Genomic DNA, 23,314 nt, shown 5'->3' with positions numbered 1-23,314 from the left:
GAGGCATACCCACAGCCACACAGGTAATCGAAGGCAGAGCCCAGCCCTGGGCCCAGTGCTCTGCTTTTTCTCTCTGGTTGTTCTCTTGTGCGCCCAATCATTGAACAGAGGTGTGGTCATGTCTACTGGGCAGTGAGAACCCAGAAATGGTGGACACGCGGGCCTTGTGCCAGAGAAAGCGCCCTGAAGAGCCATTCCCACCTGCTGGGGCCCGTTAGCACAGGGGCGGGCAGGCCTCGTGGAGGGGAGGGCGGGGAGCAGGGTAGGAGCCTGGGGCTCCAGCCCAGAACTCCCTCCGCATCTGGGGAGGGAGGCCCCCTTCTGTGCCGAGGTGGGGAGTGGGTCTCCGCGGGGATGGACAGGATCAGCCGAGGCTCAGGAGGTCAGCTTCCCAGAAGGACCTGGGGTCCTAGAAACCAGCCTTGTCTTCAGCCCCTCGGAGCCTGGGCCATAAAGGTTGGGGCCCCGCAGGGCTGCTGGAGGGGAGCGGAGGGTCACGGGCCGAGGTGTCCAAGCAGGAGCGAGCAGGGGTGTGGGTACGCCCTGCCTGCCACATCTGGGATGGAGTCAAATAGGGTCCTCCATACCCCCTCCCCGCCCCCAGCCAACACGGGGCTCTCTCTCCCTCTCTCTCTCTCTGGTGCCTGTGCCACATTTTCTTCGCCACCTGGTGCCATTTAACAAGAGAAATGGCATCACATTTTCCAGCCGAGGACCTGGGAGCCTTCCAAATGCTGGGGGAGCTCCATGCTGTCAAGGCTCCAGCGAGCTCAGAGGGGGCCCCGGAACCCTGGAACCCTGCCTCTGCCTCACAGTGGAGCTGAGCCCTCAGGGCCCGGGAGCCAGCCAGCGAGTGGAGGCCAGCGACCCTGTCTGGGAGCCCGTGTGACGGAGGGAAGTGAAGGAGGGCCTGTATTGACGCCCCTGTGGTGCCCAGCACAGGTGCCTGGTGCCAGGGAGGGAGATGGGAAAGGCTGCCCTTGACTCTCATGCTCGATGTGCCTGCGTTTCCTCGTCTGTAGCTTGGGGTCAGGCTAACTGATGCCTCTCTTCCAACCACTTGTGAGGACCGAGAGCGAGAAGCTGTGATGTTAAACAAACAAAAAAAAACCTCAAAGCTATTCAAAGACCTCAGGCTGGCCACAGTCACGGGCGGTCACGTCGGAGGTGGTTACTGATGGTGGGCATGGACCCCTGGGCAGCAGGTCCAAGGCAGTGGGCAGCCTGAGGCTCCATGCTCCCTGAGAACACAGGGGAGGGAGGGGGGCATCGGGGCCCCACACCACGAGGGTGAGGCATTGAGGCTGCCAGAGGGGCAGGGCACACTCAGGGGCACAGGTTTCTTTGGGTCTCCAGGCCACCTGGTTGCGGGCAGCCCTCGAGCCCAGGCCCCAGGGTCTCAGGCTCTCTGTAGAAGGCAACCCAGACCCAGGCATCCCGGGCCCGGGCTGACACTATTTCCCCTCCCAGCCCAGGAGGGGGCTCCGAGCCTGGCACCTGCGTCTCTGCCACCCCTCAGCGAGCAGAGGCAGGGGCGGCCTGGGGCTGTGGCTAAGACAGAGCAGCCTGGCCACAGAGGGGAAGTGATGCAGTGGGAAAGGACCCGGCCTTTGCGTCCCACTGCCTCAGGGTCTGCGGCCAACCTGCAGCATGACCTGGAGCGGCTCACTTCCCACCCCCGGGCCCCGCAGCCTGGCGAGGTCCTCGAGAGGCTCAGAGAAACCCAAGGGCCAGGCACCGCACCTGCCAGGGTCTGGCCCTCCACGCCCTCCGCAGATGGTGGCCCCGGGGGTTGCGGGGGGAGTGGTTGGCTGGCTGTGCCCAGGGGTGTGGAGGGTGAGATGAGCGCAGGAGGTGATTGAACTAAAGCCCCGCTGTGGGATGTCCCTCCCCAAACACACTGGGTGCTGAGCCAGGCCTACCTGGAAGGACTCCAGCTCAAAGGGACCCTTTCCAGAAGATGCCTGCTCACCTAACCCCTCCCCCGCCGCCCCCGCCCCGCTCAGTCTCCCCTGGGGCTGCAAGCGTGCAAGCAGAGAATCATTGTGAAAGGACTTCTCACAGACATGGGGCACGGGGCGAGGCCTGGGGAGGCTGAGGGGGTGGGCTGCGGAGCTCGCTGCACCCCGAAGCTGTGAGGCCCACTCGAGTGTGACCCTAGGGATGGGGCTGGGGTCCCTGAACAGCTGCTCTGGGCGGGACAGCGGGTGGCCATCCCTGGTGCCCGTGACCTGTGGTGTCGGGGGGGGGGGTGCCAGAGACATCTGGGGGGGCCTCTGCAGCTAACATGTAGCAGGTGCTTGGTCTGACTGGGTAACAGCCCTTGCCCGGCCAGGCTGAGAGGGGACCCCAGCTCTCGGTCCTCCTCTCTGCTGGACTAGACCCCCCCACCCCCGACCACCGCTGATGTCATCAACCGGCGGAAGTGCTATGGAGGGGCGGTGGCAGGAAGGCTTAGGGCCCGGGGCTGCCTGGCTCATCCCTCCTCCTGAGCTTGTTTTGTTCTCTGCAAAGGAAGGATCTCGAGGCCACCACCTCCCCCACAGGTCAAGCCAGGGGGCACAGGGCCAGGCCACGGTGGGCGTGCACACCGCCGTCTCCCTGGTTGCTGCGGCCCGTGGGTCCCCGGGCCTCGCCCGCTCCTCCCCAGACATCCTCAGGGTCACTCGGACCTCTGTCCTCCTGTTCCAAGGTCGCACCGGGCCTTTCCCAAGGCTCCGGCCCTCCCGGCCACCCTGCGCTCCTGACATTTCCTCCCTAGCATGTCTCACCTCCTCGCCTCCTCTGTGGTCTCACTGTTGGGTCTGTGTCTCTGTGGTTCCCTGCTATTGCCCCAGAACCTAGAACACTGCTTGACCCATGGTACATCCCCGGTCCCTCCTGGGCGGTGCCCTGAATGAGGCCTGGGGACAGCTGGCCCCTTGGGTGGGGGTCCTGCTCCCCGTCTGCCCCACCCGCCAAGTCTCAGCATCTCTGTCCACCTTACGTACCTGTAGGCCTGGCCCCAGAGGGTGCGGGCCTCCTCTCCCTGTGAGGCTGAGGGGCCGGGTCTCCTTTTGGACCTCACATGGAGGCCCACACCCCCCAGCCTGGGGCCAGGCTGAGAGATCTGCTGGGGCTGCACGTGTGTGATTGGTAGCGGGGGGAGGGATGGGGCCTTGAGGATAGGCAGAGGGGCCTGGGAGCCTGGGCGAGGACTTCCTAACTGCTTCCTGGACAGGCAGCCTCAGGGAGCACTCCCACCTCTGTCCCTCTGTTCCAAGGTCTCACCTTGTGTAACTTGGATTCAAGGGGAGAGGGGTCCCAGGGACCTCTGGCCTCACCAGGACTTTGAGCTGACCTCCCTGCCTCTCCCAACCCTTCCCCATGTCCAGAGGCCCCACATCACACCCTTCCCATTCTCCCTGGTGGGAAAGGAGACTTTCTGGCAGTGTCTTGGACGTCAGAGCTAAAATGACATCTGTTGGCCAAAAGTTTGAACTAAACTTTTTAGCCAATCCAATACATGAGAAAAGCAAAGGAGGGCTTTCCCTGAAGGCACAGTGGATAGGAATCCCCACGTCAAGGCAAGAGACATGGGTTCAATCCCTGGTCCAGGAAGGTTCTACACGCCAAGGAGTAACTAAGCCTGCGTCCCACAAGTACTGAGCCCTTGCTCCACAAAAAAGAGAAGCCGCCGCAGTGAGAAGCCCGCATACCGCAACTAGAGGAAGCCTCTCACAGTAGAGAAGACCTGGTGCAGCCCCAAAATAAAGAAAGGTAAAGGGAATCTCAACTCTGGGGGCCCTGGCCGCTGTGACAAAATGAGATGGAGTGAGACAGAATTCCCCGGTGGTCCAGCAGTTAGGGCTCCACGCCTTCACTGCCAGGACCTAGATTGGATCCCGGGTCAGGAAACTAAGACCTTGCATGTTATGTGGTTTGGCCCCAAAAAAGAAGATGACACGAGAGAGCCAACACAAGCACTCAGACCGACAGGCCATCACAGCCCGTGGCCGCTCTCTCTATGAAACACAAAACCTGATTGTACACGAGAATGTAAAGGCATAAAAATAAGACTGGGATGAAACACTTCAACAAAGTGAAAACACACCCCCTCTGGGGAGCGGCAGAGAAATGCCCCTTCTTACTCATCGACTTCGGTATTGTATGAGGGTTTTTTTCATGAGAACATGTTCAGATATTAGTCACAAAATTACAAATAAAACTAATTTTTAAGTAAAGAACACAGGCATCCCAGGTCTCAGAGCACTTTCACATCCAGATCTGGGGGCTGGGCCTCTCTGCCCCTGGGGCCTCCCCTCTCCACACCCCTGACACTGAGCTTATCCACCAGGCAGAATGTCCTCACTTCCCCACCCTGTCCTTGAGGCTTGAAGGGCACAGGCCACACTTCATGCTCAGCTGGACACAGACCCCAGCCAGGGCCGCACCCCCCCCCCACCCCCGTAGGTGCAGGGTCATCCCTCTGCCCCTCACAGTCCCTATTTCCCCATCTGAAAAAAAAATGACATCATGATAGCACCTGTGTCAGAACCATGGGGAGGGTGTTTTGGGGGGTATTTTGGGGGACACAGATCAAAGGAGACTCTGTTTTCCCTGACAGATTCAAATTAATCATTAAAAAAAAAAACTCAGTGAATTAAAACTTGAGAACACTAATAGATTCAATTAGAAGGGTTTTTCAGCAACAAAGTCCCTAATTTTCTACTTGTGCATACATAGAGTAATGATACCAAGTTAAAGTAAAAACTGTCAAGAGCACAGGGGACATTTGCTTGAACCACATTTGATTTTAGAAACTTAACCCTCCCTCTTGGTCAAATCTCACAGTTAAAAAGTGATACAGATGGTGAATTTTAAAAAGTAATAAATTGACTTCAGAGGATATGAAAAAATACATTGAGGAATAAACTTCTACCATATGGTCTGATGGTGAAATTTCTCTTTTTTTTTTTTGGCAGCACATAGCATGTAGGATCTTAGTTCCCTGACCAGAAATTCAACCCCGTGCCCCCTACAGTGGAAACTCAGAGTCTCAACCACTGGCCTACCAGGAAAGTCCCGAAATTTCTTAACCCCTAAGTCATCCAAACAGAGATTCAAGGTCTCCCGGCTTCCCTATTTAGGAAGCAAAAGTGAAAAGGTTTGGAGTCAGGCCCCTGCGGGCACGCAGGAGGCGCCCAGGAAGCCTGTGTGTCCAGTGAGGACCTCTTTCCTTCCAGGAGGCCTGCGCCACCAGGCGCCACTCTCCCCGAATGGCCCGAGGCCCTGCCGGTCACCTCCTCTGCTCTCCGCCAGGGTCAGAGCGGCCGCAGGAAGACAGAGGCCCAGGGCTGCCCGTGCAGGGGTGGCTTGTGTACACGACCCCAGACCTGGCCCTCCCATCCCCCAGGCATAGGTTCTCCCCCAGGTTCCTGAGACTCAGCTCCCCCTGCCCAATTGTCTGGCACCCAGCTTCAAAGAAGGGGCTGCCCAGGTGGCACAGAGGTAAAGAACAAGCCCGCCAAGGCAGGAGACACAAGAGATGCAGGTTCGATCCCTGGGTCAGGAAGAGCCCCTGGATGGAGGAGGGCACGGCAACCCACTCCAGCATTCTTGCCTGGGAAATTCCAAGGACGGAGGAGCCTGGCAGGCTACAGTCCATGGGGTCGCCAAGAGCATGCACACACAGAGGTTAGAAGAGATGCCCAATGCTATTAAGGGCTCGGCTGTCCCACAGCTAACAGGTAAGAGCGGCATCAGTAGTGATGGGGTGGGGAGGGGGACCCAGTCTTCTTGTCTTGCCCCCGCCCCTCTGCCCTCTAGGAGGACCTGCCCTGCCCTGGCTCCTGTGCAGGCTCCTGGCTCCCCCACCCGCTCAACACACACCCACACTCACACCCACACCCCCACCCCAGACCCACTTCTCCTTTGCAGTTGCCCCACCGCCTACACCTTCCTGCCACAGAGTTGCTGGCCCATGGGCAGGGGACGGAGAGGCAGTGGGCCCCGGGCTCCTGCAGGCCGGCTGTCTCAGGGTTTCCAGAGCAAGCAACCTGGGGGGGGCCTAGCCCTGCTCCCCTCATTCCATCACGTCCCTCTTTCCTCTGAAACAACTGCTGGCTCATTCCCCGGCCCTGGGCTGTGGTGCCAGCCTCCTTGCTGCGCTGCCCACCCTGGCCAGGCTGCAGCTGCACAGCAGCAGGCAGAGGGTCCCGTCGAAGGCACAGCTCAGAGAATCCCACCCACTCTAGTACCTCCTGGGGCTCCTCACTCCCCCAGGGCCTTCGGGGCGAGGCCTGGCCCTGCCCATCCGCAGCCTTGGACCCCCAAGGCAGCAGCCAAGCCGGTCCCCAGGGCAAGCTTCCCCTTGCCCCTCTCTTGCTTGTGAACTTGTCCGTCCCACCTTCTGTCTGGAAGGTTTCCCTCCTGCTTCAGCCGCTAAAGATCTAGTCCTGGCCCTGAGCCCCCTCCCTGCCCCCTGGACAGTTACTCTTTCCTCTGTGCACCTCCAGCCCTGAGTGCTTCAGGGTCTGGTAGGCCCACCACGAGGGCACCAAGTCCATGCTCCTTCCTGAGGCTTTCTGCTAGCCCTGGCCCCCCCGCCGCTCCAAGTAGGGGGTCCAGCATCTGTCCAGGAAGGCCAAGGGGGCTTGTGTGTCTGCCTGAGATTCCGTCCGAGAGACACAGGTGAGAGTCAGGTGGGGCTGCCCCAAACACAAGAGACAGACAGGAGGGGCCTCGATGAGACACAAGGGTGAGCAGCCTGAACACACACAGCCCTGGGAAAAAGAAGTCAAGGTGGGTGGGCTGCCTACCGCCTGCTGGGCCTTGGTCTGTCTATTTATTGGTTGGTCTGAGTCTTCCTCTTGCTTGAGAGCTAGAGACTGAGCTCCCTGGACCACCCTATCTACGCACTCCATTCCAGCCAGTGTTTAACAGGCAGGTCTGACTGGGACACTTCCTGCTGAAAGCCCTCCATGGCTCCCCAGTGCCCTTGCAGCCAGAGTCTTGGCTTCTCTCAGTCAAAGACCCAGCCCCGCCCTCTGGTCCCAGCACTACCTGGCCTTTGGATTTGGCGGAAGGCCTTTGTTTACACTGCCTGCTCCAGTGGACCTCACTCCATCTAGCAAACACCTGCTCGTTCTGTCCATAAAGTTGCCCTGTCCATGAAGTTTCCTTGTCCCCTCCGTGGGGATCACCTTCAGTGATGCTGTGGTGGAGAGGCACTGCCTCCCCCATTGCCACCTCCTGGTGTGGGAGTCCCCCAGGGGGCCTGGGACAATGTGGGCGCCCCTGTTGTGTTTGACAAACTGACCAGCGCTGCCTGAGAAGGACAGGAGGGCTCCCTGAAGGAGGAGGCAGGAAGGGGAAGAGGACTGGAGAGGATGGCCTGGGACTACAGGCTGGCCTTGGGGACGCCACCCCAGAGCTCTGTGTCCTGCTTAAGGGGCCCATCTCTGTGCCCCAAGATCAAGCCCCTGGGTCTCAGTCCCAGCCTGATTTCAGCACCCAGAATAGGGCCCGCCCCATGGCTGTCTAGGGGTGATGGTTGAATGGAGAAACCACAGAGGGTCTGGGGTGCTGGTCCACGGGCTAAGAGTGGTCCCACTCCAGCAGGCAGGAGGGCGGGCTGGGGCGGGGTGGGTGGCGCCCCGCCCGGTTTCCTCCCCGCGGGGCAGCAGAGCCCAGACTCGGTCCCGGCGGCGGCGGGGGTGCGCGCAGAAGGCTAGAGGCTCTGGCAGCATGCAGCGAGGGCGGAGAAGCCTGCGGGGCAAGGACCGGCCGGCACCCACGCAGTGCCTGCAGACCCAGTGCTTCGACCCGCTGGTCCGCAACTGTGTGGCCTGCAGTCTCCTCCGGACGACGGGGCCTAGACTGGGTAAGAGTCGAGCCGCGCCGACGCATGGCGCGCGCGCACGGGGCAGCCCTGGAGCGGGAAGGAGGGTGATGCTCGGAGTCGCAGGCATGCCCTCCCCACCCACCCGCCGCCGCCCTGTCCCAGGACGTGGGGAGGGGGCGGGGGCCTCGGGTTAACTGGCAAGGTGGGGTGGGGAATGTGAGCCGGGGGCCTGGAGGGGGCCCAGCCGTCGGCGCGTGGCCCTCACGGCCCCCTCTCGCCCCCTCGGCCTGCGCTGCCCCGCCCGGCCGTCCCCCTCTTCCGCGGCCCAGCCTCACCTTCCTCCGGCCCTCCCCCTCCCCACACCCCCCTTTCCTCCGCCCCCTGCTCCCCCTGCCCGTCCCCTCCAGCAGGCGACCCGAGCAGCCTGGCGCCCGGGACGGCGCTGCAGCCGCAGGAGTCGGCGGGCCCGGGGACCCCCGCGGAGGCCGAAGCGGCGCTGCCGCTCCCTGCGCTGCTCTTCGGAGCCCCCGCGCTGCTGGGCCTTGCGCTGGCCCTGGCCCTGCTCGGGCTGGTGACCTGGAAGCGCCGGCGGCGGCAGCCGGGCGCGGCGGTGGTCCCCGAGGCTCCGGAGGCCGCGGAGGTCCCGGAGGCCCCGGACGGAGACCCAGACAGTAAGTTCCTCGTCTAGGGGACTGGAGAGGGTTGGGGGCCGTCGGAGGGGAGGCATGGCCCTTGAGGGGTCCGAGGAGGGGTGGGTGAAGGGGTAGGGATGGTGTGAAGGAGGCAAGGCCGAGTGGAGAGAAATAGTCCGGCCAGAGACCCCCAGTCCAGGCGAGGGACACAGCTCTAACGTCCCAGACCTGTGTGAGGAAGAAACCCAAGGCTGGGGAGCCCAGTTGAGGGTTGGGGGGGAAGTGGCCTATCCTACCCTCTCTCTGGGACAGCCAGACTGGTTCCCACCTCTCCTTGCCCTCTGTCAGCACTGGCATTTTGCCAACCAGCTCTAGAAAATTCCCGTCCTGAGGGCCCATCACGTGCCACCCCACCCCATCCCACCAGTGGGGCTTTATCAACTGACTTCTCTCCTCCCATCAGTCAGAGGGCTGTCCCACCAGGGAGGCTTCTAGAACAGTGGGTGGGGACAGCTGCGAGCCAATCCTGACCCTGCACCACCCGCAACCCCCCACCCCCACCCCAGAGTCCCTGGATGTTGACACCACACTCTCCCCCGGAACCCTGGATGCCACGGCTCCCATCTGGCTTCTGCCCAGTGAAGACCCAGTGGCCACCCCACCTACCCACAGCGTCCCTGTGCCAGCCACAGAACTGGGTTCCACTGAGCTGGTGACCACCAAGACTGCCGGGCCTGAGCTACAGTAGCCACCGAGGAGGGCAGGAGGTGGCCCCCACCCTCTCTATGGGCCACCAGCCGGACTTGGAGGCCGAATTCAGTTCTTCACTCCGGTGCCCACTGTCCCTTCTGGGAGCCCACCTGCTCCCCAGCTAACCCTGCAGAGCTACAGGCACCCAGACCACAGGGTTTGGACTGCATGGCATTGTACCGCATGTTAGCATTGGCTTAAACTCAGACTGGGCTGCCCAGGTGGCGCTAGCGGTAAAGAATCTAATGCAGGAGACATTAAGGAGGCGGGTTTGATCCCTGGGTTGGGAAGATCCCCTGGAGGAGGAAATGGCAACCCACTCCAGTACTCTTGCCTGGAGAATCCCATGGACAGAGGAGCCTGGTAGGTTACATTCCATGGGGTCGCAAAGAGTCGGACACAACTGAGAGACTGATCTGATCTGAGTGAGCACAAATACACAAAATAAACTCATACCATCTGTCCTAGTCCTCAGAGGTCATGGCTGAGCTCTGTGCTTTTTGAGTGGTTGGGATACTCTGAGTAGAGTTTTCCTTTAAGCTTGGGGAAACCACCATAAACCAGAATGAATCTAGGAAAGCACTGAGTAGGAGGATGCTTAATTTGTACTGGGTTGTATTTAATACTTGCTCTAGGAGCTGTCCCGCTTTTAAACCGATGCAAATGGCAGCAGTGAGTAACCAACTGACCGGTTTGCTTTGGGATTTAGAACAAGATGGGTTTAAGAAATAGCCTGAATTGTGCTGGTTCTTGGGTATCTGTATCCTAGGGTCACCCCTGAGCTTGGCCTATCTGCTAAGATCTGTGATGCCATTTTTGCCCTGGTGGCAGCTTCCAGAGCCCCAGGCTCATGCTTGGGAGGAAGTCTGGAGCCTGTGGGGCTGGACTGCAGTTGCACACTGGTGGCATGCTGACAGTGGCATGAGCCCACCTGGAGTGCTAGTGGCCTCTGGGGCACACAGCGCTGTATACAGGGCGGGGCCCAGGACCTGCAGGAGGCGCCTTAGTTAGGAGGCCAGGGCAGGCCTGTGGCCTTGAACCAGCTGGACCTGATGTCCTTTGAGTGCCCTTCGCTCTGTGGCCTGTCCTCCCCAAGTCAGGCATCCACCACCCCAGTGGAACTGTTCCTCTGACCGTGGTGCCCCTGCCCTGGGGCCTGGAATCAAGACCCTCCCTTCCAGTTCTGGACCACGCTGTGCACTCAGTCAGCTACTGGCTTTCCTGCCAAACCTCCTGCGATCAGGAGGGCTAGATCCTCCTGACCTGGACTCTGTCCTGGACTGTGGCCTTGGACTTTGTCACAGTTTAGCACCTTTGGAAGGGGCGAGGGATTGGGAAGTCAGAAGACGGTATTCTGAGCACCACGTTGTCCCCTCTGTAGGCTCTTGACCATATTATTTTCTCTTCTTTGGGCCATGCTGCACGCCTTGTGGGATCTTAGTTCCTGACCAGAGATGGAGCCCATGCCCTTGTCAGTGAGACTTTGGAGTTGTAACCCCTGGACTGCCAGAGGACTCCCACCTCGACCATGCTCTTTTCCATGCATCAGCTCTCTGTCCATCTGTTCCTGACCTGCCCATCAGAGCTGCCCAGTAGACACCTGCCCTTCCAGCCCAGCCCTTTCCCAGCTCAGAAGATAGTCAGCGGCTTGCGCCGTTTGGCACCCCGCAGAACCGGACAGCCACATCTGAGTCTCTTCTCTCCATCCTGAACACATCTCAGATGCTTCCCCCCATCCCCCCAGCCACCAGGTGGCTGAGGTGAGGTCAGGGTGAGGGCTGTAGGCAGGAGGGTCGGGGCAGGCCCAGAATGGGCCCAACTTTCCATTTCTCTGCCTCTCAGAGTTGGGGGAGCCTGAGCTGTTCTCGGCCACCCCCGTCTCCCTCCCCACCTTTGCTACCACAGCCAGGGGGTGGGCCCTGGCGGTGACACAAGTGGGTGCAGCCCCCTGGGGCCCAGACATGCAAACCTCTGGCACCACTGTGTCCCCACTGAACCCCTAGTCCAGTCTCAGTTTCCTTTTCTAAAAAACAGAGGTGGGGGTTGGATGCAAAGCTCTCCTCCTGGCCTGTGGCCCTCCAAGGACTGGAAGGGAACCTAGAGGATCCCCACTCCTCACCTCCAGTATACAGATGAGGACACTGAGTCTCTGTTTCCCGGAAGGAGAGTTGTTGCTTTAAAAAGGCCTTGACCTTTTTTAGAGCCCTTTTGGTCAAACTGCTTTCCTGAAAATCTGGACCAGTTCATGTTTCTGAGCAGGGATTATATGGCTCATTTTGCAGATAGGAAAGAAAAGGCCCAGAGAGGTGGAGGGACCTGGCCCAAGATACAATCAGCAGTGGGGGAGCTGGGCTAGACCTGGGCACCCTCTGGCCAGAAGGTCCCAGGAGCAGACCGGGAGCTGCAGACTCCAGGCATTGGTTCCAGGCTTTGCTCTTTATTTTCATCTCGACTCAAAAGATTTCCCTCCTCAACTGGTCTCTTTCTGCAGTAAGAAGGATCCAAGATAGACTGGCAAAGCTGCTTCTTCAGATCGGAACCCAGGGAAGTAGCCCCCCTTCCCCAGCCTGTTTCTGGCTAGATTTTCCTGGTGCAGGGTCAGGTGTCCCCAAGGTCCCCAGGGCCCTGCAGGTGGGGGCGGGGCTGGCTGAAGTCTCAGTTCCTCCTGGGGCTTCCTGCAGGCACCTCTCACTTCCTGCCTGGCAGCCCTGGCTCCTGGCTCAAGGTGGGGGTGGGGAGGCCCAGCTGGTGAGGCCAGGAGGAGGGACGTGACCCCTAACCTCCCTCTGTCTCAGCAGGGATTGTCTCACACAGCCCTTGCCTTTAGAAGCTGTGGCATCTCTTGGGTCCTGTCTGCTACATGCAAAACGGAACCTGCGGGCCAACCAACTGTCCAAGATTAAAGAGGCCATTTGGCAAGTAGGGGCTCCACCTCATGAGTGCCTCTACTGACTTCCTTCCCTGGGATGCAGATACTTTTCTGCCCAGAGCCCCCCAACCCTCAGAAATTCTGCCCCCGCCCTATGTGAGTTTCCCAGAGCTGGCCTGAGGCTCTGGTCTCAGGAGTTACCGCTCCCATCTCCCATTGTCATCTGTTTACTGCCCCCGTTGATCCCAGATCCCAGCATGCCTGTGTTGTGCCAGGACCATGCTGGTCAGTGCCAGGAGGTCAGCCTCAGACCCCGCCATTAGGTCCTACTCCAGTGGGAGAGACAGCGGGACACAACAACAGGACAGGGTGATCCTGGCCAGAGCCAGGGAATGCCCCAAGCAGGTGCGGTGGGGGGCACGGAGAAGGGAGAGCGGTGTGTTTATGTGTGATAATTCAGCATTTAGAGTGCTTTGGAGAGTAGGAGATACGCCCTGAGTCCTGCAGAGCTGTCTTGCTGGAACAGAGCAGAGAAAGGGCGTTCCTGGCCCAGGGAGCTGCGTGCAAAGGTGCAGAGAAGTCGGGGCAGGGGAAGGGGCTGGAGTCTTTGGGCACACGGCCGCTGAGTGCCAGGTGAGGCTGTCAGAACCTTCCCTGTGGCCACTCCCGCCCGGTGGCACCCAGGGGCACCCACCTCTGGGAGCACGCGCTCCTTCAGCTCCATTGCTCGGTCTCACCCTTTCTGTCACCTCCAGACCCTTTAGCCCTCCCCTAGGCACAAGGTGGGAGCCCACTCCCATCTTCTCTGTTGTCAGTGACTCAGGCCAAATTCTCCCTTACCGAGAAGCGAAATCTGACCTCTCTCCCCTCTCTGCCGGCTCCCCAGCTGCCTGATCCAGACCTGGGGGTGGGGAAGGGGGGTTGCAGGGGGGTGGGTGGTAGGAACAACTGCCCAGGGTCACACGGAGAATCGAGGAGAAGCCAGGAGGACACAGACGCCTGTGTTCTGGCTCGTACTCTTCGGGGGACTCTGCATGGGTTCCCGGGGCCCACCGGGCCTCTTGAGCATCTCTTCACTTCCCTGAGCTGCAGAGAATCTGAGGACCAGCCCCGGGCGTCCTGCATGGATCCAGGACGGTGCCGACGACTCTGGCGCAGGTGAAAGTCTATGTCGGCGGCTCCTGCGGTCAGCGAGACCCGGGGCACCTGGACCGCCTGCGTTCGGGCACCGGAAGGCCGGGCTGCGGGAGGAAGGGGGTGGGGCCAGGGCTAGAGGCGTGGCGAGGGCGGGGTCAAGGAGGGAGGTGGGGCCGAGGAACCCCAAGCCTCGGGGGTAGCAGGAAAGGGGAGGGGCCAAGAGCTGGTAGAAGGGGTGGGTTCAAGGCCCACCTGCAGGGAAAACGGGAGGTCGTGTAGCAGCAAGGCACCGAGATCACGTGTAGACTCCAAACTCCGGACCGCCGCGCTCACGCGCGGTCCCTGTCCTCAAACGAGGCCCGAGGACCTCGACCCGAGCCGGGAGGGGACCAAATGCAGAGGCTTGGCCCCGACTTTGGGGAGAGATGGCCTTCCCCGCTCTGTCCCCCTCCTCCTGCTCGGCGCTCCGCGCTCGGAGCTGACCTCAGAGCTATGTCCTAGGAACCGGCAGGCTGGCGGGGCAGAGCGCACCTGTCCAGGGTGGAGGCGCGGGATGACCTCCGCCGAACACTGTCCTCTCTGGGTCTGTTTCCGCGCTAAGGTCATGGTGGGCAGCTCCGGACTTGCACCTTGGTTACGTGCACGCGGGTTTGAGAAGGGAAGCTGAGCTCCAGCACCCAGCGCCACCTCCCAACTCCCCCCTCCTCCTCCACCGCTCCCTCGCGACCTCAGGAGCGAGCGCGCGTCCGGTCCCTCCCACAGGCAGCTGGAGCCTGAGTCACGAACTGCCTCTCAGGGAGACAAAGGAGCCTCGGGTCCTCCCCTGCAGACCTCCCCCCCAACGTACATTCTTCGGCATCTGCACTAGCAGGGAATCCATGGTCCCCTGCAACGTCTGCTTCTTGGGTAACCTTCCACCATAGACGAAATGAGAGCAAGATGGGCTTGGCAATGACTCACAGAGGGCACCCACGGTGGAATCACCGTCTTCTTAGCACAGCTGTGGTGGGGGCTCCCAAAAGGCTGCAGGCTCCGATGTTGTTCAACCGGAGACCCGTTGACCTCTCCCTGCAGCCCTGCAGAAGAAGAGCTAGCAGCCCATCTTGCAGATGAGAGATCTGAGGCCCAGAAATGTTCATCGGTCTTATTAGAGCCGGAATTCCAACTCACATAAGTCTGGATCCAAAGTGAAGAATAGATAGGAGTTCTCAGTGTGAGGGGGCTGGAAAGGCATTCCAGGAAGAAACAACGAGTGGAAGGGCCCAGGGCTTCATGGAGGAGTTGATGTGCCAGGTGTTAGGCACTGGCACTGCTGCCAGGCCTCTGGGTCAGGGGCCTCTAGCTGCTTTCTCTGTACTGAACTGGTCAGAAGGTAGGTTTGGGGCACGCAGTGCAGGTTCCAGGCCAGACTCCGGCCCTTCCAGGCTATGTGCCAGTCACCACAAGTCATTCCCCGTCCCGGGGTCTTGGGTTTCTCTCTAGGAAGGCTGGGCAGACTGGTTACCTACCACCTAGAATCCAGATGATGAGGCCCAAGCCAGGTTCTTAATGTACGTCCCCGATCTCTCCTCTCAGGACCCTGAGCCCTGCCCAGCCAGACCTGGGCACCAGGTGAGTACTCAACAGGGAGGGTTGTGCACAGGTACATTCACACTGCCACACACACATACACACATGCCCACGTGCAATGAAGGCCCTCACAGCTGTGCCAGCCCCAGACGTGTACACTCTCACTCATGTTCTTGAGCACACTCAGATACCCACATACTCCAGATCCCAGCTTTCGGAGCTGGGGGCAGGGCAGGTGCCCTTCATGAATGGCAACTCGGCTCCTCTGCCTGCCCCATGGGGCTTGCTGCAGATGCCAGGGGTTATTTTAAGCCTGGATCAATGGATGACTTTTGGTGATACAGGCTTGGGGGTGGCGGGCAGTGGAGACGAGGGGCTGGTGCTCTGGTGCCTTGTCATGGAGAGAGATCCCAGGGTCCAGGGAGGGCAGCTTGGACAAAGGGGTCTTCCCTTAACTGGACTACTGTGTCTCTAGATCCTCTTGCCCAGCACGTGGCTGGGCACCTGGGGGACAGGTGAGTGGATGGTCAGACCCCAGGGCTCAGCCAGTCAGCTGCGGTCTCTCTTTGCATTTGCCCTCTCTGTGTCATCCCTCACCCCAAGGCTGAGTGTTCACATGGAGAGGGCATTGAGTGCCTGGCATGGACCCAGTAGATGTGGGCATCTATGGTTCCTGGCTGACCACTGAACCAGACTGAGATGGGGAGGAAGCCATGGATGTGGGGAGGAGTTGGAGGTTAGACATCAGTTCCTTGGGGGTATGGTAGGGCGGTGCCTGGAATCCAGCTCCTTCATTGGCTAAATGGAGACATATATCCTGATTGCAGTAAACTTGGGGTGGAAGCTGGGCAGAGCATCCAATGATGCGAAGAAAGTAGGGTCAGGAGAGGGGACCAGGGAGAAGCAGAGCATTAGAAGACTTGCTCTGGGTCCAACAGGGTCATGTTTCCCGGGAAGAGGTCACAGTCCCAGGGAGCAGCGACAAGCCTCTTGAAACCTAGTGCCCAGTAATAGGGTGGGAAAGAGGGGAGAAGCAGCTACCCTCCGAGACTCAGTGACCCAGAGGGCTGCTTGGCAGTGTGTCTTGGGGGCATTGATACAAACTAGACAGTCTGTGCCATGGATTCCATTTCTAGGAATACCAGCTAAGGAAGCAGCAAAGGATGCACCAGAAAATATAAAGTTCTAAAGCAGAATAATATACTCAAAGTTTGACAGCAAAAAGTAAATGAAAAACCAGTTATAAAGCAGTTTGTAAAGCATCAGTTTTCCCTGGTAATGGGACTAAGGTAATGGAATTAAGATCCCTTTGTTCATCTATTTTCTTTTTTCTCTAAAATTGTAATAAAGCCTTTTAGTAGGGTAGGGTCTTCTGGGCTGGATCCAAAGCATATTTGTGGGTGGAGGAGACAGGAGCAGTCTGTTTTTGGCCAGGGCATAAGGAATGGGGGAGGGCTTTGTAGGGAGGTCACCCTCTTCCTGTCTTAGCCCTGAAATTAGTCTGTCAGCCCCTCATCTCATCAACAGAAAACCTGATCCTCCTTTAAATGTAAATCTGTCTCCTTCCTGCCTCCACCTCCTCCATTTTTATAAGCTGATCCCAGTTACTGAGTGAAGACAGGATGCAAGAGGGAGCAGGAAGGACCCAAGGAGCCCAAATTCTTCATCTGAAACCAGAGGCTAGAGTCACTTCATTCATTCAGCAGATGTGTGGGGACACCAGGAAACACGCCTGCAGTCAGCACCCCCCTAATTCTCTCATCTAGACAGTGGGAGGCCCCACACTGACCCCTCCCCACCAGAAGAGGCAGTTCCTGGTGTTAAAATGAGAAACTGAGGCAGGGAAAAGCCAGGCAGCTCACCTGGGTTGCTCAGATCACATTCTGCAGTTAAAACCAACTTCAGAATCATAACTGAGTAGTGCTCTGAGTAGGTTCCCTCCCAGCCCCTACCCCTACCCCGGGGCTTGAGAAAGGACCTGAGGGTCCAGTGGGGACCAGGGCGCAGTGTCTGACAAGGGCTCTGCCCCAAGGGGGGTCCCTGCGGGTAAACCAATCTCCTCCCTTTCTCACCTGGGCTGGCAGGAGAGATCCAGGGAGCTCCGGACTAGTCCATGTCCATCGCTCATAGACGTGTGGCCACCCACTGCAGGACCCCAGCCCAGCGTCCAGGAAGTTCTGGGACCCAGGTTCATGTCCCAGGGTTAACACTGAACCCGAGGCGGCCAGGAGGGCACCTAAACTTGGCCTTCTGCTGAGGCTCTGCTGGAAGTTTCCTTCCCATTTAACAGCCAGAACATCGAGGCGCGCAGAAGGGAATGGCCCTGCCTCAAGCCACACTTGTGTCTGGATCGGAACTGGCGGAGGGCGCGGGGAGGATGGGGGACAACAGCGACCCGCCAGGGCTGCCCGGTCCCTTCAGTCCCCGCACCTGTAAACACAAGCGCTCGCGCGGCGGGCCTCGTGTCCGAAGGAACAGTCCCGAGAGCCTTGGGCTGAGCGCCCTGGAGCGCCCGTTCCGAGGACCGCTCGCGGCGGGCCTTCGGGGAGGGTCTCGGTGGGGCGCTCCGCCGGTGCGGGGCCCGCCGTGCCACCGCCCTCCCGCCGCCGCGGCCGCGCTCCTCCCCCGGCCCTGCCTCCCTCCCGCCTGCCCTCCTTCCCCCGCTCTCTCCCTCCCCCGCCCGCCCGAGCCCGCGCGGAGCCGGAGCCGCAGCCAGAGCGCGGGCAGCGCGGAGCCGGCGGCGGGAAGGCAGCGGAATCCGGCGGCCTGCCGCCCCCGCTAGGACCGGGACCCGCACACCCGCCGGGCCGGGACCGCGCGCAGGAGAGGACCCACCGCCCGGCCCGGGGGTGGGGGGCAGTCCCAGGGCGCCAACTGGCCGGCTCGAGTCCGAGGTGAGCCTGCGAAGAGTACGCGCCCACTGGAGACCCGGCCCCGCGAGGCCCAGACCGAACCCCGGCTCAGGGTCTGGGGTCCTCGCGGGAAGCTGACGACAGAGGCGGTGTCCTCCAGGAGCCAGCGGCAGGGCGGCGAGGCGGGCGCGATCCCAGCGGGCGCGGACCAGTGGGCCCGGACCGCGGCGGGACGGAGCCGCGGCGCGCCGCCATGCGCCGGGTGCTGTAGCCGTAGGCGCGGGCCCGATGGAGCGGGCCGGTGCGCGGGGGCTGCGCGGCCGCCGCGGGCCGCCGGGGCTCGGGCTCGGGCTCGGGCTCGGGCTGGCGCTGCTGCTGGCGCGGCCGCCGTCGGGCCGCGCGGGGGCCCCCGAGGCGCAGGAGCCGGCGGCTTCCGGCACAGCAGCCCCAGCCGGGGGCGACCGCTGCCGCGGCTACTACGACGTGATGGGTCAGTGGGACCCGCCCTTCAACTGCAGCTCGGGCGCCTACAACTTCTGCTGCGGCACGTGCGGCTACCGCTTCTGCTGCCACGACGGGCCGCGGCGCCTGGACCAGAGCCGCTGCTCCAACTACGACACGCCGGCCTGGGTGCAGACTGGCCGGCCGCCCGCGCGCGCCCGCGACGCCGCCGCGCCCCGGGACCCGGGCCGCGAACGCAGCCACACGGCCGTCTACGCGGTGTGCGGCGTCGCCGCGCTGCTGGTGCTAGCCGGCATCGGGGCGCGCCTGGGCCTGGAGAGGGCGCACAGCCCGCGCGCGCGGCGCGCCGTGACCAGGTGAGCGCGCGCGGCCCGGGGCCGGGGCCCGGGATCCCCTCCCAACCCCCTGGATGGCCAGCCTGCCGGGTGGGCTCCCCCTCGCGAGCCTTCGTTCTTCCTGACCCTCTGGAACCTCCGGTCCTCTCAACAGCCCCCTCCTCCAGGTTTTGCCTCCCCGCTTCTGAATCTCCAGGTCTGTTTCTCCCCACACCCCCTTCACGGAGGGAGACAGCCGATACCGCTCCGTCTCCCCTTGACCTTCCGGCGGGAGCTGGGTGCTGAGCCGCCTTCCCCCGCGGCTCCGGCCTCTTCCGGAGTTGGAGGGAGGGCAGGTCGCCGGACTGAGGGCACAAAATCCGTGCCTAGGGGAGGGGGCCAGGGCCCGAGCCCAACTAGCGCTGGGGTGGGGGCGTGCACTGATGTAGCGACAGGCATCTCAGGTCCCCAGGGAGGGGACATTTTCTGTGGCTCCCTTGGCTCTCTCCCCTCCTGCTTCCCTTCCCACTCCCCCCTCCACCCCCAAAGCTGTGACTCAGTGCTGACCTTATTTCCCTAGTGTTTCTAGAAGACCTCCCCATCTCACCCCACTCAGTGCCCCTGGGTAGAAGGGGATCCGCATTAGGTGCGGTACAGGGTCCTTTTGGCTGCGGTCTGGACAGGTGCTGAGTTCTGAGTTTTGTGTTAAGTGGGGGTCACAGGACCCAGGTTCCCTACCTCAGCTGGGAAAGGGACTCTGGGATTCGGTGTCCCAAACCTAAACCTTCACTTACACCCCATACCCCAATACACACTCACATGCCCCCAGTCACCCCCATGTCCTGGGGCCTGGGCCCTCCTCACTCGCTCATCCAGGCCCGGCTCCCTTGGGTGTGTGGGCTGCTGACACAGTGTGCGACAGGCTGGTACTTAGAAGTGACCGTGGAGAGAGGCCCCCATGCCTGTGTGGGGCTAGGTGTTAATGCTTTCCCACTCCTAGACTTCCCTCAGGGGCAGGAGGGCTTCCTTGGCACTCTATGGGACCCCTCACTCTCCAGACCACCCAGCCCACCTGCTCTAAGGCAGCTGTAGGCAGAGCCAGGACTGGAACCCTGGCTTCAGCTGCTGTGCTGCGTGCGATCTGGTGCCTCTCACCCTGGGTGCTGGATGCTTCAGGAGCAAGGCCTGGGCCTCCTGAGCTTGGAGCCTCCTGGAGCTGGATGAGGGGAGAGGACAGGGCCTGTCCTTGATCCGAGCGGGGCAGCAGGAACTGGGGGCCCATGAGTGGAGGGGAGTGGCTGCGGCAGCCTAGGGACACATTCACCTGGAACCCACTTTATCCTCAGGGGACCAGGAAGCAGGTCTAGTGATGCTTCAGGAAGAGCTGGGCCACCCCTGTTGTGCTGTGTCCGTGGGCCAGTGCTGTTTTCTGTCTGGCCTTTAGGCTCCCATGTGCCCTGACTCCGATTTCTTATTTGGGGAGCTGTGTGTGGGTGTGCTCTGAACCCCTGCCCTCCTCCCCTCGAGTCACACCCTCTGCTTTGTTGAGCTTGCTGGTCAGGGAAGGCTTCTCAGACGGCTTGGTGGGGCGTCCAAGTCCATCTCTGGAGAAAGTTTGTGCAAAGGCTCAGAGGCATGAAAATCGCTCAGGTGTTTGGGAGAGCTGTCTGGTGGGTGCTCAGAGATGAGACCACGGGGGTGAGCAGCCAAGGAGTGAGCAGGGCACATGGATCGGCTCAGGCAGGCGCTAGGAGACCTTCAGCTCCTGCCACATTGCAGCAAACTGCGCCCATCCCAGGTGTCCCATCTCCAGTGTGCTTCAGCATGAATCAGTCATTTGAGGCCCCAGCGAGGAGAAAATCATGGGTTCTGGACTCTGAAGGCAGCTGGGCTGAAGGCTGGGTTTGGCTGTCTGTGGGGAAGGCTCAGTCAGATCCCGTCACAGCTGGGTGGGGGCTGGGTGTCCTGGTACCCAAGGTCACACAGCCTTTGGTGCGGGGCTGGCACTGTGGGATCTCCTGGCTCCTCCTTCCCCACACTGTCCATCCTCCTTGCTTGTGCTGGTAGCTAAGTCCCGGAACACAGCAGAAACCCCTGTGGCAAGAGGGGAGGAAGGTAGGCAGGTAAAAAAAAAAAAAGGCTTCCTGGTAGAGGAAGGATTCTGGTGGGCTTTGAAGAATGAGTAGGAGTTTTCCCAGAGGAGATGGAGAAGGAGTGGCACAAAATCCAGGAGCCAGAGATGCTCAGATGCTTGTGTTGAGAGAGGGGGCTCAACATGGAGGGTCTTGGGGAGTAGACTCCAGAATGGGGAGGAGGAGAGCCTTTGGAAAATAAGGTGGCCCTGGTTACAAGTGACCCCTTTAGTTTCCTGACCTGCTCTGAGAGTTGGCCATGTTTGGGCTACAGGTCATGTCTGGGAGGAGCAACTAGATATTTGGGGCTAATCACTGGGGAGAGGGGAGGCCAGAAGGGTTGAAAGAGCTGCCCAGGGCCACACAATGAGAAGTCATGGCGCGCGCTGCCTCTGATGGGCCAAACCTGGCTGACAGGGAAACAGGCTGCCTGTCACCACTCTTTCCCCACAGGACACTGACGGAACTCCTGAAGCAGCCCAGCCCCCAGGAGCCACTGCCTCCATCTCTGGGCCCACCTCTGGGTAGCTGTGTCCAGGTGCAGATGGGTGATGGCCTTCCCCGGGGCTCCCCCCACAAGAGCACAGGTGAGGCGGCTAGTGGCCGGGCCTTTGTTGATCCACAGCACAGAGCCGCCTTGTCAGGAGGGCCTGGGAGCAGGGGACCGGAGCGCTGAGGCTGTGAGCCATTTCTCAGATGGAAGTGAGCTGCCCGCCTCTGTGAGGGGACTAGTCAGCCTCTGTGATGGGGGAGTGGGCAACTAGTCAGCTCCTCGTGGTGGACAGGGGTCCCTTCCAGGGTCCTGCAACCTCCAGCCTTGGGACTCTGTGAAGATTCCAGATTCAGGGATGCCCAGTTCAGACTCTGGGTCTGCCTGGTTCTAGGCTCTGGCTCAGAGCCCTGGCCTGCGTCTGTGGCCTCTCGTGGGCCTTTTCCTTCAGGCTGGTGCCTCCCTCTTGGACTCCTGCTGGCGATGCAGCCTTGACAGCACCTCCCCTCCCCCCACTATGGGTTCCAATCCTCAAACATTCTCTTCCCCTCTGGGAGAAGCTGATCCTGAGCCCCAGCACCAGGCTCCAATCGAACAAGCTGGCAAGTCATCCGTTAGATGAGCACCCCCTCAGGGCTGGCTGCTATTATTCACGTTTATTCTGAGCCAGGCCCTGTCCGAGGTACTGGAGATTCTGCCGTCAGGAGACAGAGAAGGAATGAGTTCCAAAGTCATCTCACAAGTTATCTTTAATTGCCCTCCGGGAGTGGGCTGCAAAAGAGGTGCGGGATGTCTTCCGGTCAGCGAGCCGAGTCTCATCTCCTCCTTCCAGACAAGAAACGCCCCAACAACGTGCCCCTGGGTTCGGTGACTGCGGGGCCCCCGCGCGCCCCGCGGCTGCAGGGCGGCGGCAACGTGACGCTGCAGCCCGACTTCGCTAAGTACACCACCCTCAAGGCAGCTGGGCTCAAGGCCGCAGGTGAGAGGCCGGGTTTGTGCTGGGGAGCTCCGGGCCCACTGCACCCCCGGAAGTGCAAGCGCTTGGATTGTGAGGCTCGGCGTCCCAGTTCTAAAGTTCCCGGCGCTCCAGCCAGCGTCCGCATCGCCCCCTCGCCGATCGGCTCCCACGCCTCGGCCGCCCCGCACCCTTCTCTGATCAGGCCGCTGGTCTGGGGCCGGGTAGCCGAATCTAGAGCCGGGGGGCGTAGCCTGTACCCTTCCCGGGTGGGCCTGAGATCCCCGCCTCTGCAGCCTGTACCCGCCGGGAGGCGCTGAAGCCCCGCCCCCGGGACCTGCCCCTGCCCCCGAGGTCTGACCCCGCCCCCGAGGTCTGGCCCCGCCCCCGACTCACGGCTCTCTGTCCCCGCAGAGGCCTCGGCTCCGGACTTCTACCAGCGTTTTCCTGCCACGGAACCCGCCCCGCTGACCCTCCCGTCGCGAGCCCGGAGGCCCCCCGAGGACTTGCCTGAGCTGCTCGACGCCTGCCCCTGGGCCCCCCCGGGCTACCCGCCCCCCGCCGGCTCCACCCCATCGGGCCACTACAAGGCCTGGACCGCCGGCCGCCCCGTCCGGCCCGCAGCCCGCGGCCACCTGGCGGTTCACGCCTCTCCCGCGCCGCGACGGGCGGGCCACGCGCCCCGGAGCCAGTTTAGCGTGGAGAAGCTGCCCGAGGCCTTCAGCCCGCAGGCTCCTGGCCTTTACGGCAGCGCCGGGCGCGGAACCCGGCACCTAAGCACCAACAGCAAAGCTGAGGTCACCGTGTGAAGAAGGAGCTGCCGATTCTCTCGAGGCGTTGCAGCGCCGGGAGCCCTCTTCTGCCAGGGGGACTTGCCACGGGCCTGACCGGGCGGGGGGCGCCCAGGCCGCGGAAGGAGGGGTGCCAGCCTTGAAGTCCAGCCCTTCTGCCTGCCCAGACTGGACCAGGAGGAGCCGTGGAGTCTTGTAGGGATATGGCACACTGGATAAGGCCAGTGGTTCTGTCCTGGGGGCTCCTTGTGTAAATAAACCCTTTTCTGTGACTCCCATCCCTGAGAATAAAGGGGCCCCAGCTTGGCTCTGTGAGGCACTGATGGTGGAGGTGTTGGTCATTGACTGGACAGACGGCAGTGCCAGTAGAGGGCACAGCATGTGCAAGAGCAGAGGACTGAGAGCTGGTGGGCAAGTGCTCTGGGAGCTGGGGAGAAGTAGCTGGAGAGGGTGGTCAGGGCTGAATGCCATCCGGAATGTCCACACCAGGAGGAGCCATGGGAGAGGGGGCAGCTAGGCTGCAGCCATCTTGGAGT

The 23,314-nt window shown here is 61.3% G+C and overlaps 2 protein-coding genes across 4 annotated transcripts; both read left to right on the top strand.

The window, feature by feature from the left end:
* Positions 1 to 5,261: 5,261 nt before the first annotated feature.
* On the top strand, positions 5,262 to 9,674 carry TNFRSF13C (TNF receptor superfamily member 13C). Of its 3 annotated transcripts, none has more exons than XM_086404284.1 (3): positions 5,262 to 7,864; positions 8,233 to 8,496; positions 9,024 to 9,674. In XM_086404284.1, the coding sequence occupies exons 1-3, from the start codon at positions 7,531 to 7,533 to the stop codon at positions 9,203 to 9,205; spliced, it is 780 nt and encodes a 259-aa protein (XP_086260410.1). In that variant the 5' UTR covers positions 5,262 to 7,530; the 3' UTR covers positions 9,206 to 9,674. The 3 variants fall into 3 exon arrangements, with proteins under 3 accessions (XP_086260410.1, XP_086260411.1, XP_086260409.1); XM_086404285.1 differs by having other exon boundaries at positions 6,439 to 7,864; positions 8,236 to 8,496; XM_086404283.1 differs by having other exon boundaries at positions 6,444 to 7,864; positions 8,155 to 8,496.
* An 8,114-nt stretch (positions 9,675 to 17,788) lies between these two features.
* On the top strand, positions 17,789 to 23,097 carry SHISA8 (shisa family member 8). Its single transcript, XM_086403077.1, has 4 exons — positions 17,789 to 18,452; positions 20,996 to 21,129; positions 21,865 to 22,011; positions 22,402 to 23,097. The coding sequence occupies exons 1-4, from the start codon at positions 17,923 to 17,925 to the stop codon at positions 22,794 to 22,796; spliced, it is 1,206 nt and encodes a 401-aa protein (XP_086259203.1). The 5' UTR covers positions 17,789 to 17,922; the 3' UTR covers positions 22,797 to 23,097.
* Positions 23,098 to 23,314: the final 217 nt, after the last annotated feature.

This window comes from Bos grunniens, chromosome 5 (genome assembly GCF_055505025.1).
Source record: "Bos grunniens cultivar Pamir isolate PY7600 chromosome 5, Bosgru_T2T1.0, whole genome shotgun sequence".
Lineage (NCBI taxonomy): Eukaryota > Metazoa > Chordata > Mammalia > Artiodactyla > Bovidae > Bos > Bos grunniens.
Note: the sequence above shows the minus strand (reverse complement) of the source record. Positions and strands in the feature narration are given on the sequence as shown.

Excerpts from the sequence above, each read along its gene's own strand:
- SHISA8 (XM_086403077.1), top strand. The coding sequence starts at position 17,923 with ATGGAGCGGGCCGGTGCGCGGGGGCTGCGCGGCCGCCGCGGGCCGCCG. Across the intron at positions 21,130-21,864 it reads CTCCCCCCACAAGAGCACAG|ACAAGAAACGCCCCAACAAC; the intron begins GTGAGGCGGCTA and ends TCCTCCTTCCAG. Across the intron at positions 22,012-22,401 it reads AGCTGGGCTCAAGGCCGCAG|AGGCCTCGGCTCCGGACTTC; the intron begins GTGAGAGGCCGG and ends CTGTCCCCGCAG.
- TNFRSF13C (XM_086404283.1), top strand. The coding sequence starts at position 7,531 with ATGGTTGAATGGAGAAACCACAGAGGGTCTGGGGTGCTGGTCCACGGG. Across the intron at positions 7,865-8,154 it reads GACGACGGGGCCTAGACTGG|CCTCACCTTCCTCCGGCCCT; the intron begins GTAAGAGTCGAG and ends TCCGCGGCCCAG. Across the intron at positions 8,497-9,023 it reads CCCGGACGGAGACCCAGACA|AGTCCCTGGATGTTGACACC; the intron begins GTAAGTTCCTCG and ends CCCCCACCCCAG.